Source organism: Notamacropus eugenii, chromosome 5, assembly GCF_028372415.1.
Source record: "Notamacropus eugenii isolate mMacEug1 chromosome 5, mMacEug1.pri_v2, whole genome shotgun sequence".
In the NCBI taxonomy this organism is placed as follows: Eukaryota; Metazoa; Chordata; class Mammalia; order Diprotodontia; family Macropodidae; genus Notamacropus; species Notamacropus eugenii.
The window spans coordinates 5,176,891-5,188,397 of NC_092876.1; the positions used below are offsets into that span (position 1 = coordinate 5,176,891).

At 61.0% G+C, this 11,507-nt stretch overlaps 2 protein-coding genes across 6 annotated transcripts; one reads left to right on the top strand and one right to left on the bottom strand.

The window, feature by feature from the left end:
- Positions 1-1,701: 1,701 nt before the first annotated feature.
- Positions 1,702-7,859, bottom strand: NR1H2 (nuclear receptor subfamily 1 group H member 2). Its single transcript, XM_072610436.1, is given in 12 exon segments — positions 1,702-2,309; positions 2,459-2,667; positions 3,028-3,127; positions 3,485-3,529; positions 3,531-3,665; positions 3,767-3,931; positions 3,934-4,037; positions 4,124-4,405; positions 4,532-4,672; positions 5,211-5,282; positions 6,887-7,101; positions 7,186-7,859. Coding segments are annotated over 12 exon segments (2,289 nt in total). The 3' UTR covers positions 1,702-2,162.
- Positions 7,309-11,438, top strand: ACP4 (acid phosphatase 4). Of its 5 annotated transcripts, none has more exons than XM_072607041.1 (11): positions 7,309-8,022; positions 8,337-8,435; positions 8,521-8,607; positions 8,698-8,835; positions 9,357-9,455; positions 9,734-9,829; positions 9,916-10,048; positions 10,130-10,212; positions 10,520-10,650; positions 10,958-11,136; positions 11,226-11,438. In XM_072607041.1, the coding sequence occupies exons 1-11, from the start codon at positions 7,951-7,953 to the stop codon at positions 11,339-11,341; spliced, it is 1,233 nt and encodes a 410-aa protein (XP_072463142.1). In that variant the 5' UTR covers positions 7,309-7,950; the 3' UTR covers positions 11,342-11,438. The 5 variants fall into 5 exon arrangements, 4 of the variants coding, with proteins under 4 accessions (XP_072463142.1, XP_072463141.1, XP_072463140.1 ...); XR_011966755.1 differs by having other exon boundaries at positions 7,316-8,022; positions 10,130-10,298; XM_072607040.1 differs by having other exon boundaries at positions 7,316-8,022; positions 10,168-10,298.
- The last annotated feature ends 69 nt before the right edge of the window (positions 11,439-11,507 follow it).

An 11,507-nucleotide genomic window follows, 5' to 3' on the forward strand; every position in this document is an offset into this window, starting at 1 on the left:
TGAAGTCAATCCCTCCTTAGCTGAACTTCCAACTGAAGAAGTTTTGAGGGCCATTAGGCTCCTTTCATGCGGCAAAGCACCTGGTGAGATTTACAAGGTAGGGGGACCATTGCTCATTCAAAAGCTGATTGAAATTTTCCAGGTTATATGGCAAGAGGTTATCCCCCAGGAGTTCAGATGCCTCCATTGTCCATGTCTATAAGGGTAAAGGGAATAGATTGTCCTGTGACAATCACAGGGGGATCTCTCCCTTAGTCGTTGCTGGCAAAGTTCTTGCTAAAGTCCTCCTTAATAGGCTGATCCTTCACCTGGAAGACAGTCATCTACCTGAGAGCTAGTGTGGCTTCAGAAAGGGCCAAGGAACAGTCAATATGGTGTTTGCTGCCTGACAACTCCAGGAGAAATGCCAGGAGCAGAATAGAGGTCTGTACACATTTGCAGATGTGACCAAGGTCTTTGGCACTGTGAGTCGTGAGGGCTTATGGAAAATTATGTCAAAATTTGGTTGTCTGGAGAAGTTCAAGAGTATAGCACATCAATTACATGATGGCAATGTTTGCCTGGGTTCTGGATAGTGGACAATGTTTTTGTATCTTCCTAGTCACCAATGGAGTGAAACAGGGCTGTATACTTGCTCCCAGGCTTTTTAGCATGACGTTTTCAGCCATGTTGACAAATGCTTTCAATGAGGATGAACATGGCATCAAGGTCAACTATTGTATTGATGGTAAGTTCTTCAATTTGAAAAAGGCTACAAGCCAAGACCAAAGTGGAGGGAGTGTTCGTGCATGATTTTCTGTTTGCAGATGATTGTGCCTCTGAAGCTGAGATACAACAAAATATGGATCAATTCTCTGCTGCCCATGCTAATTCTGGCCTGATAATTAACACCAAGAAAACAGGTGCTTCATCAGCCACCACCACACCATCCACGTCTATAAAGCTGTTGTGCTGACCTCATTGTTGTATGCCTGTGAAACATGGACAGTCTATCAGCACCATGCCAGGAAACTGAATCGCTTCCATCTGAACTGTCTTAGGAAGATTCTGAAGATCACCTGGCAGGATAAGGTACCAGACACTGAAGTCCTTGCTGAAGCTGAACTACCAAGCATTCAAACTATGCTTCAGAGAGCGCAACTCCAATGGGCTGGTCACACTGTTCGAATGCAAAATGTGCACATGCCAAAAAGACTATTTTATGGAGAACTTTAATGGAGCAGGTGATCACATGGTGGCCAGAAGAAGTGATACAAGGACACTCAAGGTCTCTCTCAAGAACTTTGGATTTGACTGTGCAACATGGGAGACACTGGCACAGGACTGCTCAGCATGGCATGCCCGCATAAGAAAAGGTGCTGTGCTCTATATTGAGCAAAGCAGAACTGAGACAGCACAGAGTAAACATAGGATGCTCAAATTTGGGATATCCACCCCAAATATTCATATGGACTATCTGTGCCCAACCTGTTGTAGACCATTCTGAGCTCCTACTGGTCTGATCAGCCACAGTCAGACACACTGAAGTTTCACTTTATCATGGTGACATCATTTTGGTCCTCTTCGAGAAGGAAGGACACCAACCAACCAATAAATGCCTGTAAACTCCCAGGGCAGTGGAGAGAACAGAGCAAGATCCCCTCTCCTCGGGTGGAACTCCCCACATCCCTGGGAGTATGTGCGAGACCAGGACTCACTTGATTCTCTTTGACATTTTTATTAAGATTTTATTTTGTCTTGTTTATTAAATAAAAGGAGTGGAGGAGAAGGGCCCTCTCATCTCCTTTGGGGCCACAGGAAACAGAAGACCCCAGAACCTGAGGGCCCCGCCCCCTCTTGACCCTAGGCAGAGAGTCAGGTCACCCCCTTCCCTTCAAGGTGCATTTTGCTGTGTAAGCAGGGGAGGATAGGAAAGGTAAGTGCAAGGGTCAATGACCCACCCACCTCTCCCCAGGAAGACAACGTCAGGAGCAGGGCCTTGAACCACCTTGACCAAGGACCCTACCTGGGAGCTCGCCGTGGGCCCTGTGGCCGGAGCCCCAAGCCTGCCACTGGCTCGCGGGAACCGGGCCGAGCTTGCGGGGCTGCCCTGGGCCCCAGCCAGGCAGGGCCCGAGAAGCAGGGGTGATGCTGGGGATAGGCCAGTGGGAACCACTCCCCGGTCACTCATGGACGTCCCAGATCTCAGACAGCAGTGGGGGGAGTTTCTTGTCTTGGAGGCGCAGGGCAAATACCTGCTCTGAGTGCACAGAGCTCAGTGTCCGCAGGCTCACCAGCTTCATCAGCATCCGGGGGAAGCGCAGCTGGTCCTGGGGACCGGGATACGAGGAGGTATTACAGGGCCCTGGCCTCCTTGGCCAACCCAGACAAGACCAGGGGAAGGGGCCATGTCTCCGCATCTGGGCAAGCAATGTCATTCTGAGGTAAAGGGTGGGGAAGGAGCTGTGCTAGCGCCTACCTGGGGCATCTTGAGGCGGGTATAGGAGAGCAAGGCCTCCACGTAGGGTTGCTGCAGCGCCTCCACACGGCTCGGCTCCTGCACGTTGGGCCGGTCAGCAGAGAAGATATTGATGGCGATTAGCAGTGCATACTCTGCGTCATCCAGGCCTAGCCGCCGCATGGCCCTGGAGAACTCGAAAATGGGGTTGATGAACTCTACCTGCAGGCCTGTGGGTGGGGACAGAGAGCAGGCCACTGACTGGGGCCCTCTGCTGGGAGCATCACCCTCCTCTCTGGCAGCATACACACGGTGATGATGCACAGTAGGGGCTCGCTAGATACCCAACAATGCCCGTTCTGACTTTGTTCTTCTCTCTGTCTCCCCCTCCCCCATGTTCTAGTACCCAGCCTTTTCCTTGATGCACAGGCCTCATGCAGGACTCCAGATCTAGACCTGAGGAAACTGAGTGACTCTATCCCTCCTCCCCGCTGCTCATAGTCCACCATCCAGCCCCTGCCTGGCCAAAACTCCCTGACTACCCCTTCCAGGGTCCCAGCCCCTAATCCCGCTCTATACCCACGCCATACCTGCTCTGTGAAAGTCATCTTTGCTGTAGGTAAAATCCTTCAGGAACGTGATGCATTCTGTCTCGTGGTTGTACCGCCGCGCTGTCTCCAGCAACATGATCTGAAGGAGAGCAGGGAGGACAGAGTAAGCCTGGCCCAGATGCCCCAGGGCCTCAGTACTGCCCCCTATACCCAGTCCACCTGTCCAGTGAGGGGCTTCACTCTCTGGGTTGAGTAGTCTCTCAAAGGCTCCGCCCAAGCCTAACCTGGGCATGGGTTTTGTCATCACATGACGAAAGAGATTCCCCTTGATCCCTTCATCACCCTGCCCCCATTCTGAGGCCTGCACACCTACATTACAAAAAGGGGTGCTCCCATGTGGACCCTTAAGGCCCTGAGCGGTCACTGCTCAGCAGCCCTCGCTGAGCTAGGCCTGGCAGCCACCCACCCCCCAGCCTAGACCCAGGGCAGGGAAAACCTCAATGGTGGAGGCCTTGAGAAGTGCGATCTGGTCCTCGCGGCCCCAGCTGCAGGAAGCCTGGCACCTGCTTGGCAAAATCCACGATTTCTTGCACAGAGATGATGGCCAGCTCCGTGAAGTGGGCAAATCGCTGCTGCCTTGCGTCCCTTGACTGAGGGTCAGCCCCCAGTGGCCAGGGCTGCAGAGGAGAGGTGAGCAATGACTCACAGAAGGGTCACGGGGCAACCCGCAGGGCGATGCCCCAGCCCCCCACCCTTCCGTGGGCACCAGGGTCATTACCGTGACTTTGGGCTGGTCAGAGAAGGAGCGCTTGTTACACTGCAGCTGGGCTGACACAAGCTGCTGGATCATGATCTTCTGGTCAGGTGTGAGCTGGACACCAGTGCCATCGGCAGGGCCTGGCCCTCCCACTTCTGAGGATGTGGTTGGGGAGCCCGCAGGCCCAGGGATGGGAGCCCTAGGAGCAGCGGGGCCCCTGAGCCCTGCGCTGGCCCCACGGGCTGGTGTTTCTGAATCTTTTTCTTGCGAATCTGCTCCTCAGACAAGACACCTAGGAGGGAGATGCCCAGACCTGAGCAACGCCGCCCCTTGCCATGTGCCTGCCCTGCCCCCGGAGGCCTCCCGCCCCACACTTACACTGCTCCCGCATGCCCGCCTCACGGCACTTGCGCAGGCGGCACTCCTGGCACTTGCGACGGCATGATGGCATTCATGTGGCAAGCCCACCCCCACGACAAGTGTAGCGCTGGGCACCGCCCCGCACCACGCTGCGCCGGAAAAAGCCTTTGCAGCCCTCACAGCTGAGCACGTTGTAGTGGAAGCCCGACGCCTTATCCCCACACACTCGGCACAGCTCATGGCCCAGCATCTTGGGGGCCGGGCCCTTCTTGCGCTTCCTCTCAGGCTCCGGCTCCTCCACTGTGTGAGGAAATGGATGGGCGTGAGGGGTGCTGGGGCAGGGACAAGGAAGGGCCCCTGGGGGATGGGGCTGTGGGGCACGGGAGGGTCTGTGGGGGACAGGCACAGGCCGGCCCATGGTCTTACCGATGCCGCAGGCAGAGCCCTCCCCAGCTGGGATGGCAGGGATGGGACCATCGGGCTCAGTGCTGGGGGGGCCGGTTCCAGTCATCCCAGGCTCAGGCCCCTCTTCCTTTATGAATTTTGAAGCCCCATTATCATCACCTCCTGAGGGAGAGAGAGAAAGAGCTGCCTCCTCAGCTCACCTCCAGGGGCTCGCCCTAATGGGACCCCGTCCCCTGAGGAAGATGGCTGGAGCACCGAGTGTCCTGAGAGTGGTGAGGGGCATGGCAGGAGGGAAGACTTTTGAAGGATGAAAACAAAATAAGCATCTATGCAGCGCCTACTGTGTGCAAGGCACTGGATTAAGCTTGTGTCAGAGATCACCATGACCTGGTGAGGCAGGCACTGTTACACACGTGAGGACGCTGAGGCAAAGAAGAGTTAGTGACTGACCCAGGATCACACAGCCAGTAAGAGTTTGGGGCAGAATCTGAACTCAGACCTTCCTGGACTCAGGCCTGCCATTCTGTGCACTTGTGGTGCCCCCAGCCGTCTCCAGATGGATGAAATTAGCCTTCCCAGACATGGGTTCAAATTCTGACAGTTATCTACGTCTATGGCTAAAACCACCACGTCTGTAAAGTGAGGGACCCTACTCGATCCCTCCGAAGGACCCTCCCTGGGAGAAGATGCAGGCACTCACCCGGGGCGGGGGCCGGGGCTGCAGGGGGGCCGAGGGTGCCAGGGAAGCCATGGTGGGTCACCGCGGGAGAGCCTTGGGGGAGGAATGGGGAGCTTGAGCTGGGAAACTGAGGCCCTGCCCCCTCTCCGGACTGCCCCCCCTCCTGCCCCCTCCCTCCGTCCTGCCCCCCTTTCCTCCATCCTGCCCCCCCTCTCCTGCCCCCTCCCTCCGTCCTGCCCCCCCTTCCCTCCATCCTGCCCCTCTCCTGCCCTCCTTCCATCCTGCCCCCCCTCCTGCCCCCTCCCTCCGTCCTGCCCCCCTCTCCTGCCCTCCTTCCCTCCTCCTGCCCTCTCCCTCCCTCTGCCCCCCCTCCTGCCCTCCTTCCCTCCCTCCTGCCCCCCCTCCTTCCCTCCTTCCTCTCTCCTGCCCCCCCTCCTGTCCCCTCCTCTCCATCCTGCCCCCCTCTCCTGCCCTCCTTCCCTCCCTCCTGCCTCTCCCTCCATCCTGCCCCCCTCTCCTGCCCTCCTTCCCTCCCTCCTGCCCTCCTTCCCTCCCTCCTGCCCCCCCTCCTGCCCTCCTTCCCTCCCTCCTGCCCCCCCTCCTGCCCTCCTTCCCTCTCTCCTGCCCCCCCTCCTGTCCCCTCCCTCCATGCCCCCCCTCCTGCCCTCCTTCCCTCCCTCCTGCCCCCCCTCCTGCCCTCCTTCCCTCTCTCCTGCCCCCCCTCCTGTCCCCTCCCTCCGTCCTGCCCCCCTCTCCTGCCCTCCTTCCCTCCCTCCTGCCCCCCCTCCTTCCCTCTCTCCTGCCCCACCCTCCTGTCCCCTCCCTCCGTCCTGCCCCCTCTCCTGCCCTCCTTCCCTCCCTCCTGCCCCCCTCCTGCCCTCCTTCCCTCCATCCTGCCCCCCTCTCCTGCCCTCCTTCCCTCCCTCCTGCCCCCCCTCCTGCCCCCTCCCTCCATCCTGCCCCCTCTCCTGCCCTCCTTCCCTCCGTCCTGCCCCCTTCCCTCCCTCCTGCCCCCCCCTCCTGCCCTCCTTCCCTCTCTCCTGCCCCCCCTCCTGCCCTCCTTCCCTCCATCCTGCCCCCCTCTCCTGCCCCCCTTCCCTCCGTCCTGCCCCCTCCCTCCGTCCTGCCCCCCTCTCCTGCCCTCCTTCCCTCCCTCCTGCCCCCCCTCCTGCCCCTTCCCTCCGTCCTGCCCCCCTCTCCTGCCCTCCTTCCCTCCATCCTGCCCCCCCCTCCTGCCCTCCTTCCCTCCCTCCTGCCCTCTCCCTCCATCCTGCCCCCCTCTCCTGCCCTCCTTCCCTCCCTCCTGCCCTCTTCCCTCCCTCCTGCCCCCCCTCCTGCCCCCTCCCCATCCATCCTGCCCCCCTCTCCTGCCCCCCTTCCCTCCGTCCTGCCCCCTTCCTCCCTCCTGCCCCCCCTCCTGCCCTCCTTCCCTCTCTCCTGCCCCCCTCCTGCCCTCCTTCCCTCCCTCCTGCCCCCCCCTCCTGCCCTCCTTCCCTCCGTCCTGCCCCCCCCTCCTGCCCTCCTTCCCTCTCTCCTGCCCCCCCTCCTGCCCTCCTTCCCTCCCTCCTGCCCCCCCTCCTGCCCCCTCCCTCCATCCTGCCCCCCTCTCCTTCCCTCCTTGCCCTCCTTCCCTCCCTCCTGCCCTCCTTCCCTCCCTCCTGCCCCCCCTCCTGCCCCCCCCGCCCCTCCCCCCTTACCCAGCTCATGGCTGCGCACGCCACAGTTTGGGCTCCGGCCCGGGAGGCTCCTCTCAGCGTCTGCCCTAAAGGCGTCTCCCGTCTCCTTCACCCCCTCTGCCCCGTGCCCACTGCCCGCGCCGGCCGCCTCTAAGCCGCTCCCCCGGGTTCGCCCCGCGAAAAGTAACTTCGCCACTTCTTCCGGCAACCCCAGCCTAGCGTCACTTCCGGCCGGCCTGGGGCGGGGTCTGCATGACCTTTTTCACCCGCCCTGGCCCGGAAGAAGGAAGGTCTTGATCATCCCGGAAGAAGGTCTTGACCGTCCCGGAAGAAGGTCTTGCCCGTCCCGGAAGGTCCGTCGTCTGCGTTGGCCCGCTTCGGAGGGGGTGGGCCGGCCTCCTCGCCCCGCCCCTCCACGACGCGCAAGCGCGCTGGCGCTCCCGGACACGTGGGAAGCCGCGGTGTCGGAGCCCAACCTAGAGTGCCTCTCTGTGCCCGGGCGCCTTCCGTGCCCCCACGGCCCTTCGCCCCGTCCACGTCCGGCCTCGAGTCCTGCTTCGAAAGGCATAAAGTGCCGCCGGGATCCCAGAGGAGAGCGCAGGCAGCCCGGGCCCCCCTCCCCCGGCCCTCCGGGCCTCAGTTTCCTCACCTGCTCAGTGGGCAGGTTGGCTTGGGCCCAGAGCGAGTCCGGGAGCCGGAGCTGCCCGGCGGGGGAGGAGGGGTGAGCCCGGGGCCCCCAGAGTCGGGCCCCCCTCGGGCCACGCCTTCGGGAAGCCCCTGCCGTCAAGGGACCCCGGGCGGAGGGGGGCCACGTGCACAGCCCCCCGACATCGCCCCGGGGGAGGGGCCCGTGCCTGGGGAAGACCTGGAAGGGGCAGCGTTGAGCCGGGGCCTGACAGCTGTGCCCTTGGGGGGCGCCGTGAACCCCCCACCCGGCTGTCTGCCCATCCGTCTGCCCGACCGTCTGCCCGTCCATCTGTCTGCCTCTGCCCATTCATCCGTCTGTCCATTTTTCCGGATATCTGGCTGTCTGTCTACCTGCCTGCCTATTCATTTGTGCGCCGGTCCATCCGTCTGTCTGTCGCATGGTTTCACACAGCTACAGGGAAAGGCTGGGGTGGCCTCCTGCGCGATGGGAGCCGTCTGGACTTGACCCTGTGGGTAATGATTAAGGGTTGGGGGTGGTGGGGAGGTAATGACTGGGTGGGAGACAGGGTTGGGGCTGGGTGGCTCAGCTCCATCTGCGAGCTCCGGCGGCAGAGAAGGGCCAGGCAGGATGGGGCATCACCAGCACCTGAGCTCCCTCACGCTCCTGTTGTTTCTGCTGCCCTCCGTCTCCTGGGGGGGCTGGCCTGAGCCTCCTAGGGGATCCTTGCTTTTTGTGACCTTGGTGAGGCATGGCCCCTGTTCCTGCCCCAGCCCCGGGTCTCCGCTGAACTGGCCCTGATCCCGGATCCCCCCATTTCCCCAGGTCTATCGCCATGGTGACCGCGCTCCCCTGGACTCGTACCCCACAGACCCCCACAAGGACAAGACTGTGTGGCCCTATGGGCTAGGTCAGCTCACCCAGGTGAGGAGCTAAAAGAACCTGGAGGGAGAGGAGGAGTGGCTCCCCACGGCCCCCTCACTCCCCTAAAACCCCCACCCATCTTCAGGAGGGCGTCCAGCAGCAGGTGGAGCTTGGCCGCTTCCTAAGAGCCAGATATAACAACTTCCTGAGCCAGGAGTATCATCGAGAAGAGGTAAGGAGACAATCTGGCCTTGACTAAGTCCAGCCTCCAGCCTTAGCCCCTTTGTCGGTCTCTGACCTGCCTCTTCCCCTTCCTCCCCAGCTGTATGTGCGGAGCACAGACTATGACCGGACCCTGCAGAGTGCCCAGGCCAATCTGGCTGGCCTCTTCCCAAGGTCTCCCCTCACTGCTGGCTGGATGCCAGTGCCTGTCCACACTGTCCCAGCCACTGAAGACAAGGTCAGGGCCCTGGGAGTGCAGAGGCCAGCTGAGAGGGGGAGGGTAGAGGGAAGTCCAGAGATAGAAGGCCTAAAGGGAGAAACGTAGGCCTAGAGAGAGGGAAACTGGAGGAAAAGGGTGGAGGGTCAGAGATCTGGGTGGGGGGAGGTGAGATCAGTCCTCTCCAAAATGGGATAGAGATCCACTTCCCCTGGGTGGGGGAGGGTCCACTGGAGCCACACTTCAGGGAGGGCATCCATAGCTGGAGTGTCCAGAGGGGCTGTAAATCAGGGATGGATGGGGTGCTTAGCATGGAAAGGGACTTGTCTTTCCTATTTGAACCCAAAGGGAACAATGAGAATGAACAAGGACTCAGTGTAGCAGAGGCTTTGGCAGGGAGTGAGCTGCCATCCGTGGTGGAGCCTGTTCAAGCAGAGGCTACATGAGCTGCAGGGGAGGGGGGATCTCCTGCTCTGGGAAGGTGCTGACTCAGCCCCACCAGGCCCTGCCTAGCTCTGAGACTGCTTCTATCCCATCTCCAGCTACTAAAGTTCCGGACCCAGGCATGTCCCCGGTACCAGAAACTTCTGGAGGAGACAGTGGCAGGAGAAGAGTACCAGGCAGCCCTCGAGGGCTGGAGAGTGAGGGGGGAAGGCATGGGAGGGCAGCACTGGAGTCCTTGGGGGAGAAATAGAATCAGGTCCAGGCTACGTGAATGGGAAGGCTCCCATGGGGCCATATCTAAGGGCCAGAGCTGGGATGGCTGGAGGGTTCTGGAGACCCACCCCCTCCAGCCTGCAGCTCCTTACTCCCAGGAGCTGGAGGGCTTTGGAGCCCCTCCTCCAGCCTGGGGCTCCTTCCCGCCAGGGGCTGGAGGGCTCTGGGCACCCCCCTCCAGTCCAGGGCTCCTTCCCCCCAGGAATTCCTGGTGCATCTGGGGAACCTCACAGGCTTATCCCTGGCCGAGGGGCCCCTCCACAGGGCCTGGAAGGTGCTGGACACCCTGACCTGTCAGGTAGGTCCTCACATCCATCCCCGAGGCTACCTGCGCCAACCTTCAGCCCTGGCCACTCCCCTACCCTGTGCTGCCTTCTTCACCAGCAAGCTCATCGGCTCCCCCTCCCAGAGTGGGCCACCCCAGAGGTTCTCAGGTCTCTGGCCCAGGTGTCGGCCCTGGACGTTAGAGCCCACGTGGGCCCCCCGAGGGCAGAGGAGAAGGCCCAGCTCACTGGAGGTGAGTGGGGAGCACTGCTGGGGAGCCAGAGGGAGGATGAAAGAGGGCCAGACTTTCTGCCACCTGTTCCCCTCCTCCCAGGAATCCTGCTCGATGCCATCCTAACCAATTTTACCCAGGTCCAGACCCAAGGACTGCCTCTCAAGATGATTATGTACTCAGCTGTGAGTGTTGGGACCAGAGTGGGCACGGGATGGGAAGCCAAACTGGGAGAGAAGTTGGAGGGTCACAGCGGACCACAGCTTGGCAGGTGTGAAGGACTAGATGAAATAAGCTTGGCCACAGAGGGCATCACTACGGGTGGCCACCAAGAGGGAGCTCAGGATGTGGGCACCAGGGGGGCAGCTTCTACAGAACTCAAGGAAGCTTCTCAACCATGTCCAGAAGAGTTGGGCTGCCTCAGGGAGGCCACGGGGCTTTGAGAGAAGGCAGGGTCAAGATGAACACTGAGTGCTGTATTCCCTTCCCCAGCATGACAGCACCCTGCTGGCCCTCCAGGGAGCCTTGGGCCTCTATGATGGGCACCACCCACCTTATGCTGCCTGCCTTGGGTTCGAATTCTGGAAGCACCTGGGAAAGCCAGAGCCAGAAGAAGAGGAGGGGTAGGCTGCAAGGAGTGGGCCCTGGATCAGAGCCACTCCCCACCCATACAGGCCTTCTCCCTTTTGGGAGAAGGTTCTGGGTTGGAGGTAGCAGGGGTGGAGGCAGCAGGAAGGCTGGGCTGTGATCCATGGGAGACCCTGACACCGTGTCGGAGAGCTCCTCTGGCCTTGGGATCTTCGTCTGTCCCACTAAGCTCATCTGGACCCCAGGTCTCTGGGGCACCAGGCAACTGGAGAGCCAGGAGGGGTGGGAGGTGGGGCCGGAGTCTGCTAACCCCACACCCCCTCACCTGTCCTCTGTCCCCAGGAACGTAACTGTCTCTCTCTTCTATCGTAATGACTCTTCGCGGCCACCCCTGACCCTGGAGGTGCTGGGCTGCCCTTCCCCATGCCCACTGGGCCGCTTCCGCAGACTCACTGCCCCATTCCGGCCACCCCCGGAGGGACCTCCCTGCCACCAGCCCACCAAGGATGCTGACTTTACAGGTGGGCTGGCGCCAGCCCAAGCAGGGCAGAGGGGACCATCCTGAGCTCCAGCTCCTGGCTCACCTGCCTACTTCCCCCCTCTCCTGCAGGTGCCACTGTGCCCCTGCTGGCAGGGGCTGTGGGGATCCTTGGAGTCCTCAGCCTGGGGCTTGGGGCTGTCCTGTGGAGCCGGGGCTCTCCAGGACCCAGGGAAGGCCCGGTCTAAGAGGGACAGATTCCCAGCTGGAGGGGCCTTTGTGGGCAGAGAGAGAGCATACACAGACTCGTTCAAAGATAAACTTTGACCAAGCGCAGCTCCGGAATGATGTGTGTATGGGTTTTTTGGGGGGAAACTCCAGAGGCTCCAAGGACCTGGCACCTGCTGTCGGGGT

Coding starts and splice junctions, on each gene's coding strand:
- ACP4 (XM_072607039.1), top strand. CDS start 7,951: ATGGTTTCACACAGCTACAGGGAAAGGCTGGGGTGGCCTCCTGCGCGA. Junction 8,436..8,520: donor GGCTAGGTCAGCTCACCCAG/GTGAGGAGCTAA, acceptor ACCCATCTTCAG/GAGGGCGTCCAGCAGCAGGT. Junction 10,213..10,519: donor AGATGATTATGTACTCAGCT/GTGAGTGTTGGG, acceptor TCCCTTCCCCAG/CATGACAGCACCCTGCTGGC.